Source organism: Dicentrarchus labrax, unplaced genomic scaffold, assembly GCF_905237075.1.
Source record: "Dicentrarchus labrax unplaced genomic scaffold, dlabrax2021, whole genome shotgun sequence".
Taxonomy (NCBI): Eukaryota; Metazoa; Chordata; class Actinopteri; family Moronidae; genus Dicentrarchus; species Dicentrarchus labrax.
Window position 1 is genome coordinate 988912 of NW_026136721.1, and position 24204 is coordinate 1013115.

At 42.1% G+C, this 24204-nt stretch overlaps 1 protein-coding gene across 1 annotated transcript in view; it reads right to left on the minus strand.

The window, feature by feature from the left end:
* Positions 1–24204, minus strand: part of sugct (succinyl-CoA:glutarate-CoA transferase) — a 68172-nt gene that overhangs the window by 23181 nt on the left and 20787 nt on the right. Inside the window, exons 10-12 of the mRNA XM_051385876.1 lie at positions 23139–23210; positions 21911–22008; positions 21280–21382 (exon numbers count right to left, since the gene is read on the minus strand). Of these exons, the coding sequence (XP_051241836.1) occupies positions 21280–21382; positions 21911–22008; positions 23139–23210 (273 nt within the window). The remainder of the gene's footprint in view (positions 1–21279; positions 21383–21910; positions 22009–23138; positions 23211–24204) is intronic.

Genomic DNA, 24204 nt, shown 5'->3' on the forward strand with positions numbered 1-24204 from the left:
AAAATGTGTGTGTGTGTGTGTGTGTGTGTGTTGGTGAAGAGGAACCTGCAGTAAGTCCTCGTACAGTCTCTGTCGTCCACACCAAGAAAAGTAACGATTAGAGCATGAAACAGGACGCACAGAGTGTTTGCTTCCTCATATTTACAGGAGGGGCTTATTGTGGATGATGATTGGCGTTTACAGCAGCCATTAGCAGCTAGCGCTATGAGCTAGCGCCAGCGTCTACCTTTCAGTGAACACAGCCGGACGATTAGAGGACCTTTCACGAGTATTCAAATGGTTGCAATCTGCAACTTCACCTCTAGATGCCACAAAATCCTACATACTGGTCCTTTAAACTCCAGTTTTACGGATATATTGTTGTATTTTCTGTTTTATTTCCATCACTCCTGTGCAACATGACACAGATGAACGGTGGAATTAAAGGTTTGCTTTGATATAAATGAGACGTCATCAGGGTGTCACATCGCAAACACTCCTCCAAACATTAAACATTTGTCTCCTTTCCCATCTTTTTGTTTGAACACATTTAGTTATGTTAGCTCGTTAGCTGTTGGCGTTACTCAGAGTCACACGTTTTAGCCCTCTGAAAATGTCCAAAAATAACCTCTGAAATACCAGCGGCCGGCCACATATTTGCTCTCCTTCTTCCTCCCTGCTTTTGTTTGAAACTCTGATTATAATCCATCTGTTTATCTCTCCAGTGTCACCGTTTAATTGGACGCCCCCTCCTTCTCCTCCTCCGTCCCCATGGGAAAGTATGCAGACACATTTTGATTTGATTATGGCTCAAAAACCAAACTATGCTCGGTCACATTCCAGCTCTGACAAACAGCCGATCCGAGGAGGCTGCGGAGCACTTCGGGGTGCGGGGCCTGATTTTACACCTTTTAAAGGTTTTCTAACTGTTCTAGCTGTTAATGAACAGTCAGATTCACCTCTTTTCCTCTCTCCATCCCTTCTTCCTGCTCTTGCAGTGGAGGCGGTGAACAGACGACCCCTACAGGCAGGAAAAGTCCCTGCATCAACAATAGAAACTTGTTTCCGATGTGCAGATGTGCTTCTAGTCAACACAGACCGCTCAAAGGTATGAACTCACCTGTTAATGTGAGTATTTTAACAGAGGTATAAACTGAATAATTCACACAACAAACACATTTAAGATCATTTTGGCTTCAAAAGAATGAAATGATTAATAATTCCATTTAGTCGAGAGAAACAGTGATTTATAAGGTGGAACTTCTAGATTATTTCCTGTTTAGTGAACTTTTTAAACAATTTTCTGTCTGTATTCTGTATTTTGTATCATTTTTAACAATCAGACAGACTTATTATTCTTCTTTTATGACAGATTTAGAGTTTTCTTCTCATTGTTTTATCATTTATCATTTACTTTACATTTACTTTTTTCACAGAGGTGTACCAAATACTCAGCTATAGGCCTAGGTTGTGTATTTTTTACCTTTTCTTACAGTCCTTAAAATCAAGAAGGCCTGAAAGCGTGAAGCTTTGGCGACCCCTAGTGGGCGTCCCAACCCTGACGTTGGGAACCAGTTGCTCAAAGGGATCTTTGTCTCTTTCTGTCCATCGTGCAGCGTTTGGTTCTCCATGTAGAAAACAACCCTTCAGACAAATAACAACTGTTTGTAAAGAGGATGTTCAGAAATATAAAGTAGTCCTCTCAGACATTGTGGCAGGTGACCCCAGACTTCAGAGCGGTTCTGTTTGTGGACATGTCGTCCATGTTTGTCCAGGTTTCAATGTAAAGAACATCAGCAGCAGCTGTTTCTGAACCGCCGGACTGACTCATTCCTCTTCCTCTGACTGTTGGACCTCAGGTTTGTCACGCCGAGCGCTTCGGATCCGTCCTTCATGTGGTTTCTTAAACGACTTCCCATCATGCATCACAACAATAGCTTCCAAATGCTTTGATTTGGACCGTGAAGGGTTCGAGAGTTTTTTTTACATTTCATTTCTTCATTTGAACAACGTCCACTGAGAGTGGCACAGAGAGGAAGTAAAGAGCCAAAGAAGATGTTAGAAAATAGAATATTAGAGTAAAGGACGGGAAGAGACGAGGGGGGGGCAGATCTGGATTAAATGTAAAGAGGGAAGAGAGGAGAACCGCAAATAAGACAGGATAACAAAAATAAAAGAGGAAATCTTGAGCAGAAAAGTTTAAGATGAGGAAAAGAGGAGAAAGGAGAAGAAAAGAAGAGCAGCGGGGAGGAATGAAAAGGGGAAGAGTAAAGCAAAAGGGAACTGGAAAGAAGAGAAGGAAACAGAGCAGGGGAAGAGAGGAAGAGGAGGAAGGAGAGAGGAAGAAGAAGAAGAAGAAGAGAGGGAAAAGCTGAGGTAAAGAAATCACAAATAAAAACGAGTCTCTTCATCTTTCTGAGTGAGTCGTCCTGTTTGTCCCTGAAGGACCGCTGTAATCAACTGAAGGGACGGACAAAATAACGTGAACAGCTCCATGTCACCACAACTTAAAAAAACCCTAAAACTTTATTGATCCAGGGACAGAGCAGAGGAGGGGAAGTAATGAAAAAGAGGAGGACGGGCGGAAAAACAAATACATCCTCCCTAAAAATACATCCGTATTGGTCGTCTGTGCAAGCAGCTTATCACTGAAGTCTCTGAGAAGAGTCTCAGTGGACACTTTCCATCAGTCTGACAGTTACAGAAAACTGATTTGAGTTTCCACAGGAAGTCTCTTCCTACATGCACTAGCTAGTTAGCGGTCCACACTTAATTCCCCAGATTCACTTTGTTTGAACCAATCTGCAAATCCAGAACATTTCTTAAAAAGGAAATAAAACGGTGTTTCTCCACTTCAACATCTCCAGCGTCTGTGAAGTGTCTTCAACATTCAGTCTCTCTAAATGCCAGCAGGGGGCAGCTCCACTCTGATAGTATTGAGTCTTATGGAGAAGTTGATTAATGAGCTCAGTAAACAGTTTCCTGATGAGTTTCTGGTCTCAGTGTCTAGTTTCAGTCTTCTTCCATACAGCATGATGTTCATTTAGTAACTGATGGTCCCATTTAGAGTAAAACAGACCATAAAGGAGGGTATGCTTTAGGGCGGGGCTACCTTGTGATTGACAGCTCATTCTCAGTGAGTCCGTCCAGCTCCAGATCAAACTGTCAAACTAGGCAGTGCTCATCAGATATGGATCCAGATTCTGTTGTTGACTATTTCTCTCCTCAAATCTGTTCACAAACATATGCCAGCCAATGACAGCAGCTCAACTTGCAGTACGTCACCTCCACTGGCTCCGACTACCTGTCATCGCGACGACAATAATGCCAAACTGGAGGCTTCAAAACCAAGACTCCACAAGTTCATAGATTTTAAAACCTCCTCCTTCACACATCCTACAGTCTCAAACTGATCAGAAAGATGATTTCCTGGTTTTATTTCCACTTCTCGTTTGTGTTTTTTTGCTTCGAGAGCTCAGGAGGTTCATTCCTGTCTTCGAACTGTGAGTGTGGGGCTTGTTTTAATGAATCCACAGTGGACATGAGCAGCTTTATTTTAATGATCAGATAAGTGTTACTGTTGTTACGTCTGTGTTCAGGAGAGTTTTGTAAACTCAACACTTCATGGCTGTCTTTGGACCGAGTTCTGCTTGTTTTATCTGAGAAAAGTCATCAGTGGTTCAAAGATTCAGGTTCTGTGAAACCGGGTTTTTCTTCCAAGAAACACTTTCTTCCTCATGCAAGCAATTGTCTAACAATAAACAAACCGCCTCCTTCATTTTCTGCACATACTTCTTTGTCTTTTCCTCTCTTTCAATATTTCCCCTTGTCTCTTCTCTCTCAGTTCAGTTCTGTGTGATCCAGATCAGTCAGGCTCCGGTTCATTAGAGGACTGAACAAAGAAAGTACATCCAGAGCCTTAAAGGACCAGAGTGTAGGACGCAGTGGCATCTAGTGGTGAAGTTACAGATTGCAACCATTTTCACACCTTCCAAGTGTGTTAGAGAAACTACAGTGGCTGCAAAACTGAACTACAGTACAAACACAGTGCTCACTGACATATTTTATGGGTATTTCATATTAGAAATAAACAAACATAAACAATAAACAAATAGACAATCATTTTTTTGCACTTTTTGCACATTATTACTGTACATTTGATCTTTTATATATATATATATAGTTATATATATATTTATATTTTGTTCTTAATATATGTTGTTTGTATAATATCTGGAGTTTGTAACAGAAATAATTTCCCCCTGGGATTATTAAGGTATTTTTTAAATTCTGATTCTGATTCTGATTCTGATATTTGAAACTGTACAATGAACAGAAACAGTGAACTCAGTAACTGCAAAATGTTTGGGTAAAACGAGTCATTCGGATAAAATTAAGGTTTTGCGACCGTGCGTGAAGCTTTGGCGACCCCTAGTGGTTGGGACCCACTGTGATAAGGCAAACAAGTACAATATATGTAGAAACAATATATTCCTGGCTGCTCGAGAGTTCTGAATCAGCTGAGAGCTTCAAGTTTCATCTTATTTGTTGTAAGTCTGCGAACAAACGTCATTCTGTCTCTGTCACGTCGTCTGTCACTTCATGTTTTCATATTCACTCTGTGAGGCTCTCATAGTTAGCAGCGTACCTGGAGTTTATCAAACCCACCTCTCACACTTTCCCAGATGTCCCAGAGCTGCGTTCCACCGACCACTGAGGGTTTCCAGCTGATTACTTCCTTACATTACCCTCCCTCAGCTCCATCACATCCTCCTCCCACTCTGATTACTGCTAACACAAAACCTGACTCATTGCTTTTCCACGCGGTCATTCAGAGGTCGCGGCAGTGTTTTTGGACATCTGACCTCCGAACTCCTGCAGGGTACTCGTAATCTTGATGGTTTAGGAATTGGAAAGTCTAATAAATACTGTTCACTGTCTTTGTGGATCAGATGAATATATGTTCTCATGTACGCTGGGTTAGCATGTCAGCAGAGTCTCAAAGTTACTTAAGGACACGTCTTTCCCTCAGAAGGACAATATAAACTAAAGTTATTAGTCTGTGGAGGCCTGCATGGGAATTATTTAATGAATCCTCCCTGTATACACCGCACCATGCTCTCAGATTTCTCTCAGAAGTCCTCTTTTCTCCTTGGGGGGGGGGCTGATACACCTTCACCTTGCAAGATTGATATTGTAGAAAAAAAACGTTTTTGAGTCTTGAAGTCATCGTGGTTTTCACTCTACGAGACTGATCAGCAACAGGGGGTCACACACTACAAGATCTTTACCAACCAGTCTGACTGCTCTCCAAACTACATTTCATCAGGAGCCGTTAATAACATCATTAATGTTTAATTAGAAAGTACTTAAAAACAGGCTCACAAAGGGCAACCATTTACAGCACAGTGCTGTTAGAAACCGAGTACAATTAGTTGCTAATGATCAGCCAGCGTCAGTAATCAATAACCACATTATTAAAGCATTAATCAAACAAAACCGTCAGACAACCTGATCAGACTTGAGGAGTTAGCTAGTGTCTCTGTAGTGGAGACTAAACGTTAACAATGATCCATATCAGCAGTTTGAATCAAACTAAAAGCTCCCTGCACCAAACTCCCTTTAAGAAATATCACATTTTAACAATTCCTAACGTGTTCGTAACAACACGTAACTCTAGAAACACGAGCTAAAGGCCGTCATATGTCCACAGTCTGACTGTCAATACAGGATCAATATCATCCATAAAGATACAGTGTATACTGATCAATATCATCCATAAAGATACAGTGTATACTGATCAATATCATCCATAAGGATACAGTGTAGGACGGACCAATTCAATAATTAACATTTCTCAGTGAAATCAGAGCTGGTTGGTGGATCAGATTAACACCCAACTGAACAGCGACTTAAATAACTTAAATAAAGTGAATGAACGCTGTTCATTCACTGTCTGTTGTGATGCTATCTGGTTAACTGCTTCCTGTGTGGTGCTGGAAGAGACTGCTCTTATTGTCTGTTGTTTGTTGCTCGCAGACACCAGCAGATATTCATCCTGATTTTCTGGAATCACAGTTATAGCGATCGTCCTCGAAGAAGCGAGCAGCGATTTGCCTCTGGACGTTTGTCGGTGAGCAGAAAATAATTCCTGAAATCACGCTTAAGGCATTTAAACGTGTGACTACAGTTGTCATTTTTCTGGTCAGGAAAGTTTCAATCCAAGGACACATCAGGTAAGTTGAGGGCACAAATGACTGAAATTGTCTCCATCCTTCAGCACACCGCGTGTATCTGTACAGTGACTGGAAGCAGCACACTGGTTGTACCGGTCTGCTCCCAGTTTGAACATGTGTCTGAAGCAGCTCTCTCTGGATAAATAAAGTTTTAACAAGCAGCTGTTGCTCTGCGTCCCCGCGCTCCTGCAACGAGCCGCTGTTGGCCAGCGGCCTGTAATCACAACGCAACCTCTGACCTCTGACCGGGTCGCTCTAAAAAAATCAGACAGAATAGTGGAGGGGAAACGTGTGAGCACGCCCTGAACGATGATTAATAATCCTGCTTCACGTCAAAACGTCATCCTCGGGAGGAAGAAACTGAGTCACTAAAGGACAAACTGACGGATGTACAAGAGGAAGAAAGACAAGAGGAAGAGGAAGGAGAAGAGAAAGAAACAAGCACAAGAGAGGATGAAGAGAAAATCAGAGGAGGGAAGACAAAAGCAGAGTGGGACAAAGACATCTAAACATAACAAATTGGTTTCATTTTAAGTTATTTTCACTCTAAATAATTGTTTAATTTGGTAACAATTAAAGGAAGCTTCCAAAGAGTGTGAAATATTTGTAAAGCAGTCCCTTATTTTGGGATTACTGCGGCCTAAATGACTGATTTCATTTTTTTAGCCAATAAATTGTTGGAGAAAGTGAAAATTGCAAACCACAGTTGCGATCATTATTTATTTTTAAGGCAACTTGCTCCAGTGACAATAAAAACGATAGTAGTTTGGCGACGTATGGCTATATATCGCTGATTGGTGAAACTTGCAGGAAACTATTTTTTTTCAAATTTGTGAAAAAACTAATGGAGCCATAGAATAAACCATGAATTTATCATCCCTGGAAAACAGCATCAAGGAATTTCAGGTCTTCCAGGTGCTTCCAGGATGTGTAGGAATCTCCCATCTCCCATTTCCCCTGACCTGGTTCCAAACTGAAACAGCTGTCAGGACGGATGATTAATGTGCTGGAGAACAATATGAGTGGTTCTCTCTCTCAGACACAGACACACCTATTATCTGCATCCTCTCTCAGTCTGTCAGCACTGTTCAGAATATCTCAACATCTATTGAACGAATGCCAGATTGCTTCAGGTCGTCTCTGCAGACAGGAACTGCTAACAGCTAATTCAGCAGACTCACAAAATGTAATCAAATATAAGCTAGGCGGTTCCATTGGACACTAACAGCAGCTACATTAGCAGTTAGCTAACAGCAGCTACATTAGCAGTTAGCGGAGTTGAGGCAGAGCAGCCGGAGGACGTCAGAGGGAAAACCAGACAATATTCTCTACATAAAATATGATCCAGTTTCACCCCAATCACTGATTGTTGTTGTTGAAGTTGTGTGTTTGTACAGTAATCAGTGAGCTCCAGTAGACTGATTGACAGGTGAATGTCAGGATATCGGTTGGTTTGCGCTGACGTAATTGAGACAAAGAAAAAACACATTTGTAAATGTGTGTCATAAATTGTTAAATAAAGGTAAAATATGACTGAGGATGTGATTTGAAAGGGTTAAAAAAGTCATTTTTCATTTCATCTGGACTTTAATAGATTTAAACACCTTAAAATGTTAAACCGTGCATTTTTCCTCATTATAAGGGACTCAAATGTTGGTGCTTTAGTGCTGCCTGTGTCTCATACTGGACCGGAAACTGGACCCTTAAACACGTCTGTGATGTTCTACAGGAACAAGTGTCTTCAGAAATAAAGAGCTCAGCCTCTCCGCCGATGGACAGCAATTACCGTGAAGAGGGAACAGGTTGTACAGCGCCGAGCTTCGAGTCAGCACCCCGAAAAAGACGGATGGCGGGGAGAAGACAACAATTAACAAGAGGAGTGCTGAGATTATTTATCTCTTTCCCTGTTCCAGACCGCTGTTAAAATGCTCCCGATGTGCTGACAGATGAACAGGCTCCATGTTATAAAAGACAGACAGGAGGTCCAACTGACCTCTGACATCAATCACAGGTAATCTGAAAGCCTGATTTACACTCCTGCGTCAGGGAGCTACTGGAACTATCTATCCTCCTAAAAAACAATTCACTCAGACACTTGACGTCAAAGAACGGACCATTTTTAGGAAATGATAACAGATACTTTTGGAAAAAAGGCTGCAGTTTCTGGGAGACTGATGGAGTCAAATTATAGGAAAAGTTTGGGTGGTTTTAAATGTGCAGGTCTGTGTTGATGTAACAGGACTGATCCGGAGTGGTTTTATGAATTGTAGCAGTGGGCTGTTGTGGTCAATCAGTGTGTTTGCATTCAAAGAGATTATCAGTCTGCTGTCAATCCAAATTCTGTGTACATAAAAATAAAACTTTTTTCTTATCTGACTAGTTAACATAAAAGAGAAGAGTGAAAGACAAAAGTGAAAACATTAGAAAGTTAAAACAGCAAATAACAATATGAAATTCAAAATATAAATTATTGCATTAATGAAGGTAAGGTATTCAGAAGAAGTATTGTCGGTGGGTTTTTCTTGCAGAAAGGGGACCATAAGCTCTTGCTGTTTGGGAACCCCTGGCTTACAGAACATCTTTTACTAAACCTTTAGATAAAAAAGTATGTTTCCAACTCTCACTCTGAACATGTTTTACTCTGCATCGTTACGAACGAGCTCCAGGGTGGAGCTCATCAGTATCTGTGATTGTTCCAGAAATGACTGACAGGCGTTTTTCTGTCAGAATCCCTCCTGGTTTGTCTCTCAGTGTTTTTATGAGAGCTCTTGAATCCATGTAATTCCAGCGGTTTTGTTTCCTCCGGTGATTACTGCCTCTGTGTCTGCTGAAAGAATGATGGCCTGAGCACATTTGTCTTCTCTGTCTGTGAAGACTCTTGAAACTCAATTAGAGGAGGAGCTGTTCTAGCCGGCTGCCGTCTCCTGCGACTAATAGCTCTTATCATCTGCTGAAAACACCAACGGATTTATTCCTCTTTCTGCCTACGAAGACCCTCCTGTCTTATCTGTGTGTGTTTCGGAAAAAGAGTCTTTTATTTTGTCCCGACAATATTCGAAAGACGTCTGGATTGAGTTACTAATAGAAGCACAGACAGAAGGCCACCCTCGGGACTATATTTTATTTCAACAAATTGAACCCGTCTGCCACCAACTACGTACATTTCAGTTTTAAATGTCAGGTGATTTTAGCACAATCGACCAGAAATTGAAATGTGGAATGTTTGTTTCCAGAAACGAGGCTGAAGTGAACAAACAGACTTCCTGAAAGTCAGAAACACATCTGTGAAAAAAGTCTTTCACAAAAGGGTACAAGAGGTCACGCTACATGCTCTCGTATGAACCGGACAAACAAGAAATGAACTTAAGGATGTGACATGTCTGTATTATATTACGATATAACTTGTTTATTTAAGTTGATAAATGAGCTCAGTCGGTCAGCAGCATCTGTCAGGGTGAAATGTGTCCGATCCACAGAGAGCGTCAGGAAGGAAGAGTTCAGTAGAGTGACAAACTCTTCGCACGGATTTCTGCAGTCAGCCTGTGTGTTAGCTAAGCTACGACTGCTGTGCCACATGAGTAAATATGCACATTTAAAGACCCGCTAATGGTTTCTGCGTGATCATGCTGCAGGTATTTAATAAAGTCAAAGGAAAGACAGTCAGCAAAACGGAACATCAGTACTGAACATACAACATGTATATCCCCTTTGTGCCTCCGTCAGCGTTGTGGTTGTCTGCCAGAAGCTCTCATACATTGACTGTTTACCATCCACTGTTTAGATCTTGGTGCTTTTTAACTCTAGATTTGAACCGGATGAAGGATTTTAGTCATCGGACGTCTGGATCTTAAGTTATCAGAGAAACAAGCTGAGCTAACGTTAGCAGCAGCTCGGCTCACAGCCCCTCCTTTTAGCGGTTTTAATCAGCGGGTCTGTTTGTGTTGGAGAGGAGGAGACCTCTGTGGATAATTGGGCTCCAGGTAGAAACCTCCTGAACCATGAACACTGAAGGAATCCTAACCGGGAGAAGCTGACTGCAATGGTGGCAATGGTGGTGAAGACAACAACTCCCATGATCCCACACTGCTTCATCAAACTTCTTTCTGTTTGGATCTGAAAGACCCCCTAGTAGCAAAAATTGTGTCTTGTTTAAGACCACCATCTTTACTTTATACAAAACCTGTTGATTTTGGTGTTGGACTAAGACACAGATATTATATATATCTTGATAGAAGAATTCATGAATCCCTGCTGCTATTGGCCTTTTAAATAACATTATGTAATTGTCCGTTTTTTGTGTGATGTAAGTGTTGATTGCTGTGATGTTTGTATTTCTGCTGGTTGTGCAACGATCGCCCCGTGGGGATAATAAAGACTACCGTGACCTTATTGGGTCACATTGTGCTTTCTAAGCAGCAGTGATTTAATTTTAGGTCATCATCTGTGATTCCGATCCCGAGTGATGGATCTCCCACCCAGGAGCAGACTGATAACATCCTTCAAAAGTCAGCTACAGTTTGGTTGTAAAGCAGTTTTTAAAAGGAAGTTATGACTGATCCAAAGAAAAGGCCCACAGCATTTATCTACATGTGCGTTTTCTCATCACTTTTCATTCTTTGACGCTTCTTGTTGGGTCCATTACAAAAAACTGTCTGTCTGTTGTCCAAACTGCACTCGCGGCAGAGTTATAAGAGGCTCTCCCTGCTGACTCAGCACTCCCTATAACATTGTTTGACAGACGTAGATGATTTATCTGGTAGAGAGATGTGTTTCAGAGCAGAGGAAGAGGCTGGGTGCGTGTCTTCCAACCCACCTAAAAACCCCCTGAGAAGCTTTGCTGACGTCATTTTTATTCTAAAACATCCAAACTACTCGACCATCACTGTCTGTTCGCTGAGCTGCTGCCAGGCTATCGAGGACAAACTGAATGAGTCTCCATGACCTCCAAAAACCTGGTTTTCAAACAACAGGGGTATTACAGTTGGGAAGTCACCGGTATAGATAGTAATGTGCTGCTGTGGAAAGAAGCAGCAACCAAACGTATTTAATCAACAACAACAAAAATCAGTTGAAGTGTGCGACATGTTTAGAATAGTTTCACTGCTTTGCCTTGTTATCAGACTGCCATTTCCGTCAAGTATCTCCAAACTTTCTAGTCTACCACCGGCACCGATTTGCCATGTCTAACGTTAGTTCGGATCCGTATTAAAACACCGAAGTCATACAATAACAATAACAAACTAACTGATCAAGGCAGCTATAGACCCGCAACTGACTGTGAGGTAAAATGACTGTTTTTGTGAAAGGAGTCTGGTGCCTTCAAAGACATCGTAAATCAATAAACTCTCAATGAAAAAGATTGTGTGCAAGGTAAAGCAGTTAAAATACTCTAAATATAGTTTACATTTGATTTTTTTAAGTGGTTTTAATAAATTTTTTTGCTGCCCACGTCGGCAGCAGTACATCACTTATCTGCTCTGCTGGTACTTCCTGTCTGCTTCTCCAAGCAGTGCTGACCTCTGTCTACTGACTGAAGAAGTACCTCATGCAACCCCACTTAAATAAACCCAAACTATCCCTTTAAAGGGGAATTTTATACATTTATTAGGCTGCTGACAGCAGAGAGATGACGGGAAATGAGGGGAAATGACAAGCAACAAATGTTTCTTTTCCCTTTCATTCATTTTGGAATGAAAGTCAGTCATCAGTTCTTCCCAACAGCTCCACATTCATCCATCTAGCCCACCACTCATCCAGACCAGAAATATATTTCCCTCGAGCTGCATTTAGCTGTCAGCTTGTGGCTTATCTAGTTATCTGGGAACAGACGGGGTTAGGTCTACGTGACCTGGAGGAAGCCTTAAGTCTGTCAACATGACTTTAAATCCAGTATTACCTGAAACAAACTCTCAGCATCATTCAATGTGTTAAGAAAGAAAAGTCAAAGCTCCAAGAAAGTTTCCTCCATTAACGCATGTGATCATCCATTGCATTCATACTGTTCTGGGTTCCTTCTTCTCTAATGGATTTCTCCCCATGTGATTGTTAAACGTTAGTCTAAAATGGTTGCTCAAATACGAAGCCTTCACTCTGACTCTCAGAGAAATCCAGACCTTACTGGGGAAGGTTTGTGCTCATTTTCTGCTTTCCAACTCCTACTTTTATAACTCACTGGTTATCCACTTCTCGTTACACGCTGTGACATGATTTTCTACATTTGGCCAGTTCCCTGAGTGGCTACATGGCTTGACATGATGTGACATCTGCAGTTTAACAGCAGTGACTTCTCCCTCATCAAGTACGCAGACAACATGGCCCCGATTGCCTGCCTGTACAATATGGACAGTGCCTCCTATAGTTAGGGTTAGGGTTACCATGTATTAGGGTTAGGGCTACCATGAATTGGTATAGAGAATCGTGCAATTTCACTGGTATTGGTATCGACTACTACATTTCTGGTAACAATTACATCCCTAATCCAGAGACATTGGAAAATCTGGGGAGACAAAAGGTTCAATCCCAGTTACCTCAGAGGAAGCGTTGCCTGTCTCTCACAACTTCAATGCTTAAAACTGACCTTAAAATCCAGTCCGTATGGAGGGAGTGTTTCCCAAGAATGTGAATGCCAGCTCCCTGATTAAAGTGTTTTTTTCATCCCTGTTTACTTTGTCTCTGATTGCAATTAAATCTACTTATTATTTTAAAATATAAGTTATGACAAAAGGTCTGGACAAAGTCAAACCAGAGAAACATCACTGTGGCTTTTCAACAATGGAGATGTTGATGAATGAATGAGACATGAGGTGGTTTGATACGATTGATGATGCGATGACAACAATGCACTGTGCTCCTCTCAAGCCCTCTCAAGAGTGGCTTTGGAGGGAGACCTGAAAGTAGGGGGTGGGATATTTTCAGTTGTATACCTTCAAAGTCAGTCTCTTGCTAGTTTCTCTGACGTTTCCTACCTCAGCTTTAAGCTAACATTTCAATGTCTCCATTTTAATGTCTCCCTGAGCAAGCTGCAAGACATTTCTAAACCCTAAATAATGCCTTGAAGTTCAAACAAACATACTGCAAACAAATGCTCACCTGCTCGGCAGGAACAAAGGACTATCAGTAGTTAGCAGTCATTTTTGTGACCAGCTGGTGGTACAGGCAGTACCCAAAAACAGTTTCTCTTTGTCCAATGTGCTATTTGGGACCAGTCAATCCAAGCAAGTGCCCTCCACCTGTCCATTTATATACATATATATGTAAATAAGTGGTATATAAAACACACTGTCCGATTGTTCAGAGATTCAAATATTTTCCACCTCTATCCATTTCTCACATTCACTCATCCATCCACTCAGTATAAACACAATATTCCCCTGAATGTCTTTGAATGTGGATCTCTGAGGAAAACTAGATCATATCAGGTACAAAAGACTTTGAGAACCATAGTCTGATACGTCCCTCCATCTCCTCCAGAAATACCGTCTCGGCATAAATATGGAAAAAATCTGACTTGAAAGTGCTGCATTAAATCTTCATCATCACCTGCATGTCAAGGTCTGACAGATTGGAGAAGAGCCTGGGCCTGTGGGGATACTGAAGGTTCAATCCCAGATACCTCGGAGGAAGCTTTTTGTCTGTCCTCACACCTTCAATCCTTCCACCTGACCTTCCATCTAGCCCGCATGGAGGGAGTGTTTCCCAAGAATGTGACTGGAGGCTCACTTCGCTCTCCAGTAGACAGTGTGAGGTCCTCCTGACCTGCAAGTGGGAGTTCGCTGAAGACTGGCGTCTTCTGCAAATTTTTATGCCGTTTCTGTTATATTTGACAGTTTCCAGACAGTAATAAAGGTAATTTGTAGAGCTGCTGTCCAAGCAAAGATAGAAAGTGCTCTAAAAATGACAAAAATGACTATTTCAACAAAAAGAATGGAGAAAACACATGAAGTAAAAAGTCTGAGGTTCTCGTAGCTCAGTAAGGGCAACTGCCCCATTCTAGCTACTGCACCAAGACAGCCATGGTAAATGGTAAATGGATTGTACTTATATAGTGCCCTTCTAGTCTTTCAACCACTCAATGCGCTGTAGACTACATTCCAAACTCACTCCATTCGCACACATTCATACACTGATGGCAGTGGCTCACCAGAACGGAAACAAAGCATTCATATAGAGTCATACACCGTTGCAGCATCAGGAGCAATTTGGGGCTCAGTATCTTCTATCAGGACACTTCGACAGGCAGAGAGATCGCATCGCCAACCTTCCGATTCGTGGACGACCTGCTCTACCTCTAAGCCACAGCGGCTGTGGATTTTAACCCCCAACAACGTTTGCTCCTCAAGTCCCTATTTTGCCAATTAAGAGCAAGGGCAAGACATTCATACTGCCATGATTACAGGAAGCCAACAATACCGGATCAGCTCACTACAGCAAGACACTAAAACTGTAATGCTGTATCATCAGTGTGTGAATTGGTGAATTTGGCATGTACTGTAAAGCGTTACATACATTACAATGCAATACAGTTAAATTCCCTTGAATAAAAGCAATGATGTGAGAACTAGTACTGCAGCTGTTGGGGTTTATTTCCCTCTAAGAGCAGCATTAAAGAAGTTGCGTTTAGCTTTTTGTTTAGACCAATGGGTAGCTTCTCTGTATTTCAGAGGACTGGACAGGGTTGAAGGTTAAATTCTTTGATTTTCTGTCTACTACAAACAGAGCAAGGCACTAGCACTGCAAGAAGTGGGTGGTTTGAGCCTAAAGAGAGGCTGATTTATCTGATCTTACATGTTAGGTATCCACTTCAGAGGCTGTTTAGGTTTCAGCTGGGATAAATCAAGCGCACCTCCAGTAGCCAGAATATTAAAGCCATATTTAGCTGGAGATTTTCTGCAGGACCTGGCCACAGCCCAGACGACATGACAGATACATGGCCGGAGGGCTTGTAGTTGTAAAACAAGGTTGGTTACTGCTGAACTCCTAAGACAGACAGACAGTGACTGCAACGATTGCAAGAACTTCAAGATACGAAAATGTGTCAATAAGTCACAAGAAAGAGAAGAAAAAAACATGACAAAGTGGAATAAAAAACAAAAAGATATCAGAGCAAAAAGAAAGAGAAAATAACGAATTGTAAAGGAATTATTTTAGGCATATATCTTTAATACATTGGCCCTCAGAAACTCTGGCGGCACCATAAGAGAGAACATGTTTCATTGGGTGCAAAATTAGTATACACCCCAAAGTTTTTCAGGAAACCACAAAACACCATTAAGAATACCTGAAAATACCTAAAACAAATGTATAGGAGACGTATAGCATAAGACAGATGAGATACAAACACTTAAATTGGGACATCCTGGGGACTTTAAGAATGAACCTGTTTGTACAGGTGGAGTGGTTCTTACATGAGGATGTACAGTAAAAACTGGAGGAAAGAAGTCAACTTAGACTCCCAGAGTGCATTTCAGCAAGAAAACCCCACAGAACTTCAGGTTCTGTTGTTGAAGTTAAACATTACACTTTGTAGAAACCTGATAAAACATTTTGTTGTTTAAATCAGTTCACTTTCAGATTCTGGATCTAAACATAGTCTGACTGGCTTCTTATCTATAGCAACAGCAGCTGAGGCTCACGGGTATTGTAGTGTTTAGAGCCATCCACCAAACTAAAAAAAACTACCTGATTTGTCTGCTGGAATAATTCAAACTGATCGTCAGAAAATAAACCTGTACCACTGTTACATCATCCAGGAGTCTCCTGAGGTTCGAGGAACGTTGAGGAGATCATTGAAGGAATTCTTGCAAATTTACAGTCAGTAAAGATTCTTGTGGAACCAGCAACACAAACTGAAGAAAAAGACACTGCAGCATAGAAACAAAGACACAGTGAGAGAAGTATGAGAGAACGAGAGCCAAACAGGATACAGGGAGACAGACCTTCATCCAACAGTGAAGAGAGAGAGAGAGGAGTGTTTGGTGTCTTTCCAAATCACTTCCAGATTTCAGTTTTGAGTGGTGACCTCCTACCGTCCTGATTAGCAGCAGCTCCTGCTTTGTGAAAGAAACCTGCAGCTCTGCGACGTCACACACAGACAGCATTGATTTCAGTTCACTCCTATACAACTTTATGTTAAATTTAAGTAGTTATGCTCATTTTGTGGTCATAAAGTAGCTTGCTTACAAGAGCCTCTGCTGCCAACAGCAACTCAGATCAGATCCCATATGATGTGGGCACAACTCGGAGAGTTTAAACTGGTGATGGAAATGTAAAATCAACGGGGCATGGTTTGATTTGAATTGGAAAAGCCCTGCAGGTGGCCCTGAACACAGGGGCGTCCACATACGGATGGCCACAGTGTGGTGTGTTTCAATAATAATCGGTATTCTCACTAAAATCAGAGCTGGTTGGTGGATCAGATAAACTCTGAACACTGACTCAGAACGCTGTTCATTCACTGTCTGTAGTGAAGCTTTCTGAGGAGTTTTTTTGGCTGTTACCTACCTGGTGGAGTATCTACCTGGTTCTCCGCTTCCTGTCTGGTCCTGGAGAGAGACTGCTCTCATTGGCTTGTTGTTTGTTGCATCCAATACCACCATATATTCATGCCGAGAGATATTTTTTGGGCGTCTGCGAGCTCTCTGATCGCGTCTTTGAACAGCGATCGTCCTCACGGGAGCAAGCACACATTTGCCTCTGATCTGGAGGCATTTGTCGCCGACCTCTAAAACTGCGAGTTGAAAATCAGGATTAATATCATGTAGTTTGAACCAGAGACTTATGCCAACATGGAAAATAATAAATAAAAAAAGGGGCAGACATCAAACTAAAATCATGTAGAACAAATAAACCGACTGGTGCAGCTCTCCTTGTGAAACTCCTACGTGATCTACTGTCTGTGTAACACGAGATCTGATGTGGTTTGATGTGTTTACTGCCTGTGAATGGATGCTAATGAATGCATGCCGAGCAAAATACTGAGGCAGCTATTATTTCCCAGCATGCTCAGTATAAACAGAAGAGGAAGATGTGAAGGAAAGTCTCTTGAATTCAATCAGAAGCCCAAATTTTTTTCTGTAAATTGGAGCCATCATGTGGGAAACATTTACTGCCAGAGATGCAAGCAATTATGGGAAGAAAAGAAATACAGCCAAGAGCTGCTGTCAGCACTCTAGTAATAGGCGAGGCACCCTTGAGCAAGGTATTTAACCTAATGCGCTTTACGGAGGATGATCTCATGTGTCGTCACGCTAGCTCGCACGCTGATGGACGAATCCTGAGGTTTACATTTTCAAGAAACTCAACTCAGTCAGTTTAAAAGGAAAAATCACTTTAGAGATCATCAGTAGAGTCAACATGACCTTCTGTTGGACTGAACCCACAGTTCTACTTTCAGACTAGATGTCGCACTAGAGCACCGCATCTCAGACCGAAACAAATGAGTGAGCACTACAGCCCACCAGACTCCATTGATAAAAGCACAAATTTTACCTCGCAGATCATTAATCGCACTTTATTCAAACTAAAACTGTCCACAGAGGTCTGAAGCAGTTCCACCTTAACAATCACTGCTTCTCCCACGCTGTTGGGCAGACACAGGACGTCCCGGAGGGGCTGCAAGCCGAGCTGCTGCTAACGTTAGCTCAGCTTGTTTCTCTGATAACTTAAGATCCAGACGTCCGATGACTAAAATCCTTCATCCGGTTCAAATCTAGAGTTAAAAAGCACCAAGATCTAATCAGTGGATGGTAACAATGTGGCTTCAGACTGGATCAACAGTCAATGTATGACAGCTTCTGGCAGACAACCACAACGCTGACGCAGGCACAAAGGGGATATGACGCCATCGACAGGCGACCGGTGAAACGCAGCGTTACCTGAATAAAATTACAGAATTGTCTGAGTTTGAACATTGTTGGAAACATTTAGGATAATGGAAGAACATAACTCCACTACATATAGCATAACATAAAGCCAGAGTTTCTACAATATTTAATGAGGACATGTTACAGATTATAGATTTAAAAACAGTCAGAGAATATGGAGTCTGTCTGAAGATGGTTCTCACAGATTATTTGATACCTTTACTGATATCTAAGATCATCTGTGTGCATCCAGGTTGTAGCTCAGTAATAACATCACCCCACACAGAGCGTCTGTCCTGCTCCACACGTTGAATCACAGGAGAGGAACTCTGCAGCAGAGTGCAGGATCCGGTGTGAAGTTTCTGACGTTTCGACTGACAACGCAAGGTTTTAATTGCTCAGTGGGGGGGGGGCGCTGACGGTCTGTCTGTTAGTGGCAGATGTGTGGAAACGTGTATCATCAGTCAGCACCCACAGGTGTAAGTGAGCGGAGTGGAGAGTGTGTCCAAACTTAGTTGAGAACAAGTTGGTGCAGCAGGATGATAGAGGCAGATGGGCTGGTCTGACACACACACACACTGAGTCATAGCTTTTATATGAGCCAGGTGGTGATGGGAGCTGTTGTCCTCAAAACACACATTCAAATAAAACTTGTTCAAAGCCACAGAACATTCAGCGACAGCACACAGAGAGGAAGGACTGGAGTCACATGTTTGTCTTGTACATGTTGTATATGATACACACGCCAACTTTTTTTTTTACACTCCGGTTAATACCTAAAAATGAAATCCCCTTTTTATCTTTCTTTTATCGTTATAATCATCACATCCCTGCCAAGCCAAAGGTCAAAGCCCCCTAACGTTAGCTGCCCAAACTAATCAGCAAACGGCACCTAACAAGTCCATCTGGAAACTCCATAAATCACCTCAGTACCGCTGTCATCACACTGTCCTCTGTCTGTCTCAGAAGTTGTGTTCACTGGAAGGCTGCTGAGCCCCGTTCAGTTGCTAACGCTAATGGCAGCTCGATTAGCAGTTAGCAGAGTTGATGCAGAGCAGCCGGAGGAAACGTCCAGTTTCACCCAAATCACTGATAAAGTGGTGTGTATATTGTTTGGCATACATTGTAGGGGTACAACATAACTGGAGATGTGATCTGACAGACAGGTCTCCTCTGTGATAACAGCAGCTAAAGCACTGAAATGAGACGTGTTTTCATCTGTACGGGCGAGAGGCGAGTCATTCATAAATACGATTCATTCATGTGTATATGTTAGCTTATGATAGCTGTTAGCTAACTGTAACTAAACTGTTCTTCTTCTTGTCTTCACCTTCTTCTGGACTGGAGGAGTACTGAGGATGATTTACAGCTAGCCCAGAAAACGATTCAGTTCAGGATTTGGGGGATTGTTGCGGCCTTGTTGTGATGTTTTGAGGCATTTTTATGTGATGAAATTGCAAAAAATCATTGCAATTTTCTTGTGTAATTCATAAAAAATGGAAGGCAACTTGTGCCAGAGGGAAACATTTTGTGGTCTATTGATTGAATTTGCAGCGATTGGACAAAAACAAAGATCAGTTGTGATCAGATCTGAGATCATCAGAGACACTTAAGAGTCTTAAATCTCATCTGGATACGAGACTCTCGAAAGGACGAGTGGTGATGAGCCCAAAGAGTGTCGTCACTGAGAGTCCGTCTGTCAGACTGTCCACCACAGTGGAGTCACTGGGAGCTGACTGGTCCTCATGTCTGATTGGACGGAGGCAGATAACTACTGGCCCGCTAGCTCGCCCGCTACTCAGAGCGTTTGTAGAGAAAGAGAGGGAAGAGGGCGACGACGTAAAGACAGAAAGACGAGAGAGAGGCTCGCTGTGTGATTCAACATTTACTTCATCACACACACACACACACACACACACACACACACACACACACACACACACACCACACACACACACACACACACACACAGGCCATATGTCCTGTTGCTTTGTTCTCCACACACACACACACACAGTAATGAGACCTGTGTGTTATCGTAACATGCTGAGTTGTGTAATGTGTGAGCAGTGACTAATCTGTTTTTAATCCATATGGAGAGACACACACACACACACACACGCGCACACACACCAGCAGATGGACCGAGTTCACTTCAGGTGTGTTCTTCAACCAGGAGACTACAGTTGTGTGGCTCCGCGTCCTACGAGCACGTCGTCCGAGTGGAGCCAGTTTTACACCAGCTAGCTGCCTTACATTCAAGTGCAACTGCGTCCTTCTCAAATACAAATATTGATTTAATAGTCGACTCAAATATTTTTGGACTTTCTATGCTTTTATTTTGAAAGGACAGGCGAAGAGAGGGGGGTGGCGGACGTAGAGTAGTCTAGCCATGGGTTCGAATCCCACCTGTGGCCCTTTGCTGTGTGTCATCCCCTCTCTCCCCCATTACCTGCCAATCTCCCGCTGTCACTATCCAATAAAGAATTAACGATTTCATTTATGGAAACACATTTAGTGTTGTAGAATACTCGATCAAAGTGCGCAGTTTGATTCACAACGAACAGGCTTTAAATTCCTGCTGCATTTCTCATCATAACGTCTAAACTAAAGTAATTATTATCGTTATTAAATGTATTATGTATATTAGCTGAAAATCTTTAAAATGGAGCCAGACTGCACGTCATTGTCGAGAAGTCCTGGACTGATTGGGGTTTTTCTCTTTTCCTTTCCTTGACAAACCAGGACAGAACAATCCGCTTTCTGAATTAACCTTTTTCACAGCAGCTGACACGAAACAGTAGGGTAAACACAGGTGATACTAATTAAGGTTCCGTTCCATTTAGTGCAGCAGTCTTTCCAGTGAGCCAACATGCACAAACAGCACCCTGACTCTGTTTGAGTTGGACCGGTTCAGTAATGAACGTGTGCGTTTATCTCCTGAAGGACTGTGTGGAGGTTTTGTGACTCACTGAGCCGGTTTAGAGCTGGTCTGATCACAGTGGACCGTTAGTAACTCCCCCCCGCTCTATATGCAAATAAACTCATACATAATCTCCGTCTGCAAACACCAAAATGTTATTTTCAACCAACGCACTGGGACAAACGTTTCCACTCAAATAAGGACATTAATGAATGTGTAACGGCATTTCATTAAGTGGATAAAGTTTCGTATCTTATGAAACATCCATCGGCCGACTGACCTGTGGATCGGAGAACACTTCCTGGATGTTGTTGATTGGTCCAACAGGAACACCTGAGCCCTCAAACCTCCTCAGCCAATCAGCCGTCTTCTCCTGCAGAAACCTGACAGAGACAATGTATTTGTGTCACCTGAGGAGTCCAATTTCCATTTTTAGCTCTATTTTTGGTCTCCAACAACTCCTGAGGGAAATATCTGCCTCTTTAGCAGCTGAGAGCTCCACTATGTTCACCGTTCGCTGCTGAGCAGGTTGTGTACGGCAGCTTTTTACAGCCTTTCTTGCTATAAACAGATAAACAATGAGCTAAAAGTCACTTTAAAGCTCCGTAAAGCCGAGGACAGCTGTACATTCAGCTGATGAGTCACCACCAGATACGCACAACATGTCATATTATCATTGAATACAATGTTAGTATAAAAATATAAATTATAGCCACTTATTAAGCATTAAAACAGATAATAATATCACCAAACCATTTTTAAACAGATGTGTTAAAGGATGATTTTGGTTTTATGTTTTCAGAACTGCGTGGAGAGAAGTTTCTGACACAGATTATCCTGGTAAAATAATCAAAGATTAATTTTGTAGTGTGTGTGTGTGTGTGTGTGTGTGTGTGTGTGTGTGTGTGTACCTCTGTGACAGTGTGTGCAGCAGTTGTTTGCGGTTTTGGACCCTGAGCTGGTTGGTTTTGTATTTTGGTTCATCTGTGAGCTCCATCAGCTGCAGAACCTGCAAACAACAACAGAGTTTAAAGCTTCTGTATGTAACATTAAACTGTAGCTAACATTGCCACCGGTGGCCGCTCATCCTGGGCATCAGTGACAAACAACGCTGTAAAACAACTGACAGTCATATTTAGAATAACGTTACTATCTGCAATGTTCCTATATTTTATTTGGACCGTTGCTACTAACTAGTTCGCCGTCTACAAATCAGCCAACACCACATAGCACCCAATTTATCTGTGTTAACAAAGAAGCTAACGTTATCCAGGTAACAGCACAATCAGACAATATGTTCCACTAACTTAGCATTTATGTTAGCTGTTACTTTGGACTCTGTGTTGTGGACTCTGTGTGGTGGACTCTGTGTGGTGGACTCTGTGGTGTGGACTCTGTGGTGTGGACTCTGTGGTGTGGACTCTGTGGTGTGGACTCTGTGTTGTGGACTCTGTGTTGGACTCTGTGTTGGACTCTGTGTTGGACTCTGTGTTGTGGACTCTGTGTTGGACTCTGTGTTGTGGACTCTGTGTTGTGGACTCTGTGTTGTGGACTCTGTGTTGGACTCTGTGTTGTGGACTCTGTGTTGTGGACTCTGTGTTGTGGACTCTGTGGTGGACTCTGTGGTGGACTCTGTGGTGGACTCTGTGGTGGACTCTGTGGGGTGGACTCTGTGTGGTGGACTCTGTGGTGGACTCTGTGGTGGACTCTGTGGTGGACTCTGTGTTGTGGACTCTGTGTTGTGGACTCTGTGTTGTGGACTCTGTGGTGGACTCTGTGGTGGACTCTGTGGTGGACTCTGTGTTGGACTCTGTGTTGTGGACTCTGTGTTGTGGACTCTGTGTTGTGGACTCTGTGGTGGACTCTGTGGTGGACTCTGTGTGGTGGACTGTGTGGTCCATCCTTCAAGCATCAACGTCTTCCCACTCGTACTCTCCAGAAATGGCACTGAACAGGCACGGTGATATTTCGATGCAGATAAATATAGATTCTAGTTATAGAATATAGTTTTCCTTTAAAAATACCCATGTGGCGCTGTATGATAATATTACAATAAACAACATTTGGACGTTTTTGGGACAAATACTGATCACAACAGCAACATAATACAACAATATTTCATTTCAAAGTTAAACTTACTTGACAGACTTTGACAAACTGTTTGTCGTTTCCTGCAGCCACGACAATGTGTCCATCTTTGGTTTTAAAGCCCTGAAACAGAGACGAGATGAAACCATCAGCTTTCAGACTGATTCAGGACTTTTTAAATTCAAACACAACAACTACAGACACAGAAATGTCTTCAGTTGTAATGAACTCCCATCAGGGACCTCGGGAAGAAAAAACATTTGTCTTGATTTTTCTGAAAAAAACAGATTATGAACCTGCAGGAGATATCTCTTTCAGAACAACAGAGTCTGTTTTAATATGAAAAATGATCTCAGAATAATGAGATAATAAATCGTTAATTCAGAAAAACTGCATAATTTGCTTTATTATAAAAATAAGCTCAGACAAAAGACTAGAAAGAGAATAGAATTACAAAAAACAGAACATAATTTTTTTATTATGAAAAATTATCTCACAATTATGAAATAATACATAATTAATTTTAAAAAGTGAATGCACAACGCTGCAGTACAATAAAATACAAACATTAAATACAGAAAAGATAACAGAAAAAGAAAGAAACCGATGCTGTAAAGTATCTGTGATCCTGGTGCGACTCCAGTTATTACACGCTGTACTTTTACAGGCTGCAGTGGGAAGTGGAGACGCAGCAGAGACGCAGCAGAGACGCAGCAGAGACGCTGACTTTCTGTTGTTAACTTTGAGGATTATGATGATTTTTATTAAGCTGATTCTTCCCAGCAGGTAGATATGAAATTTACTCTAATTAAATAGGAGGTTCTGAGTGTTGGAGGGTGAGAGGACGGAGGTTCATCTGAGTCCCACATGAGTTTTAAAATGAGTTTAATAAGCTGAAGCACGCCTGAGGAACCCAGTGTAAAAGGCCAGCTGTCCTTCCTTCACTTCTTTATCTTTGGTCTTCCTCCTCCTCCTCCTCCTCTTTCCTTCCCCCGAGTCATCTTTCTTTTCTTCCTCCCTAATTTTCTTCTTCCTCTTTCTGTACTTTCGCCTCCTCTTCCTATTTCTCTCTCACAATTGCTTGTAATAAAAACCCGTCGCCACATGAAAGGCGGAC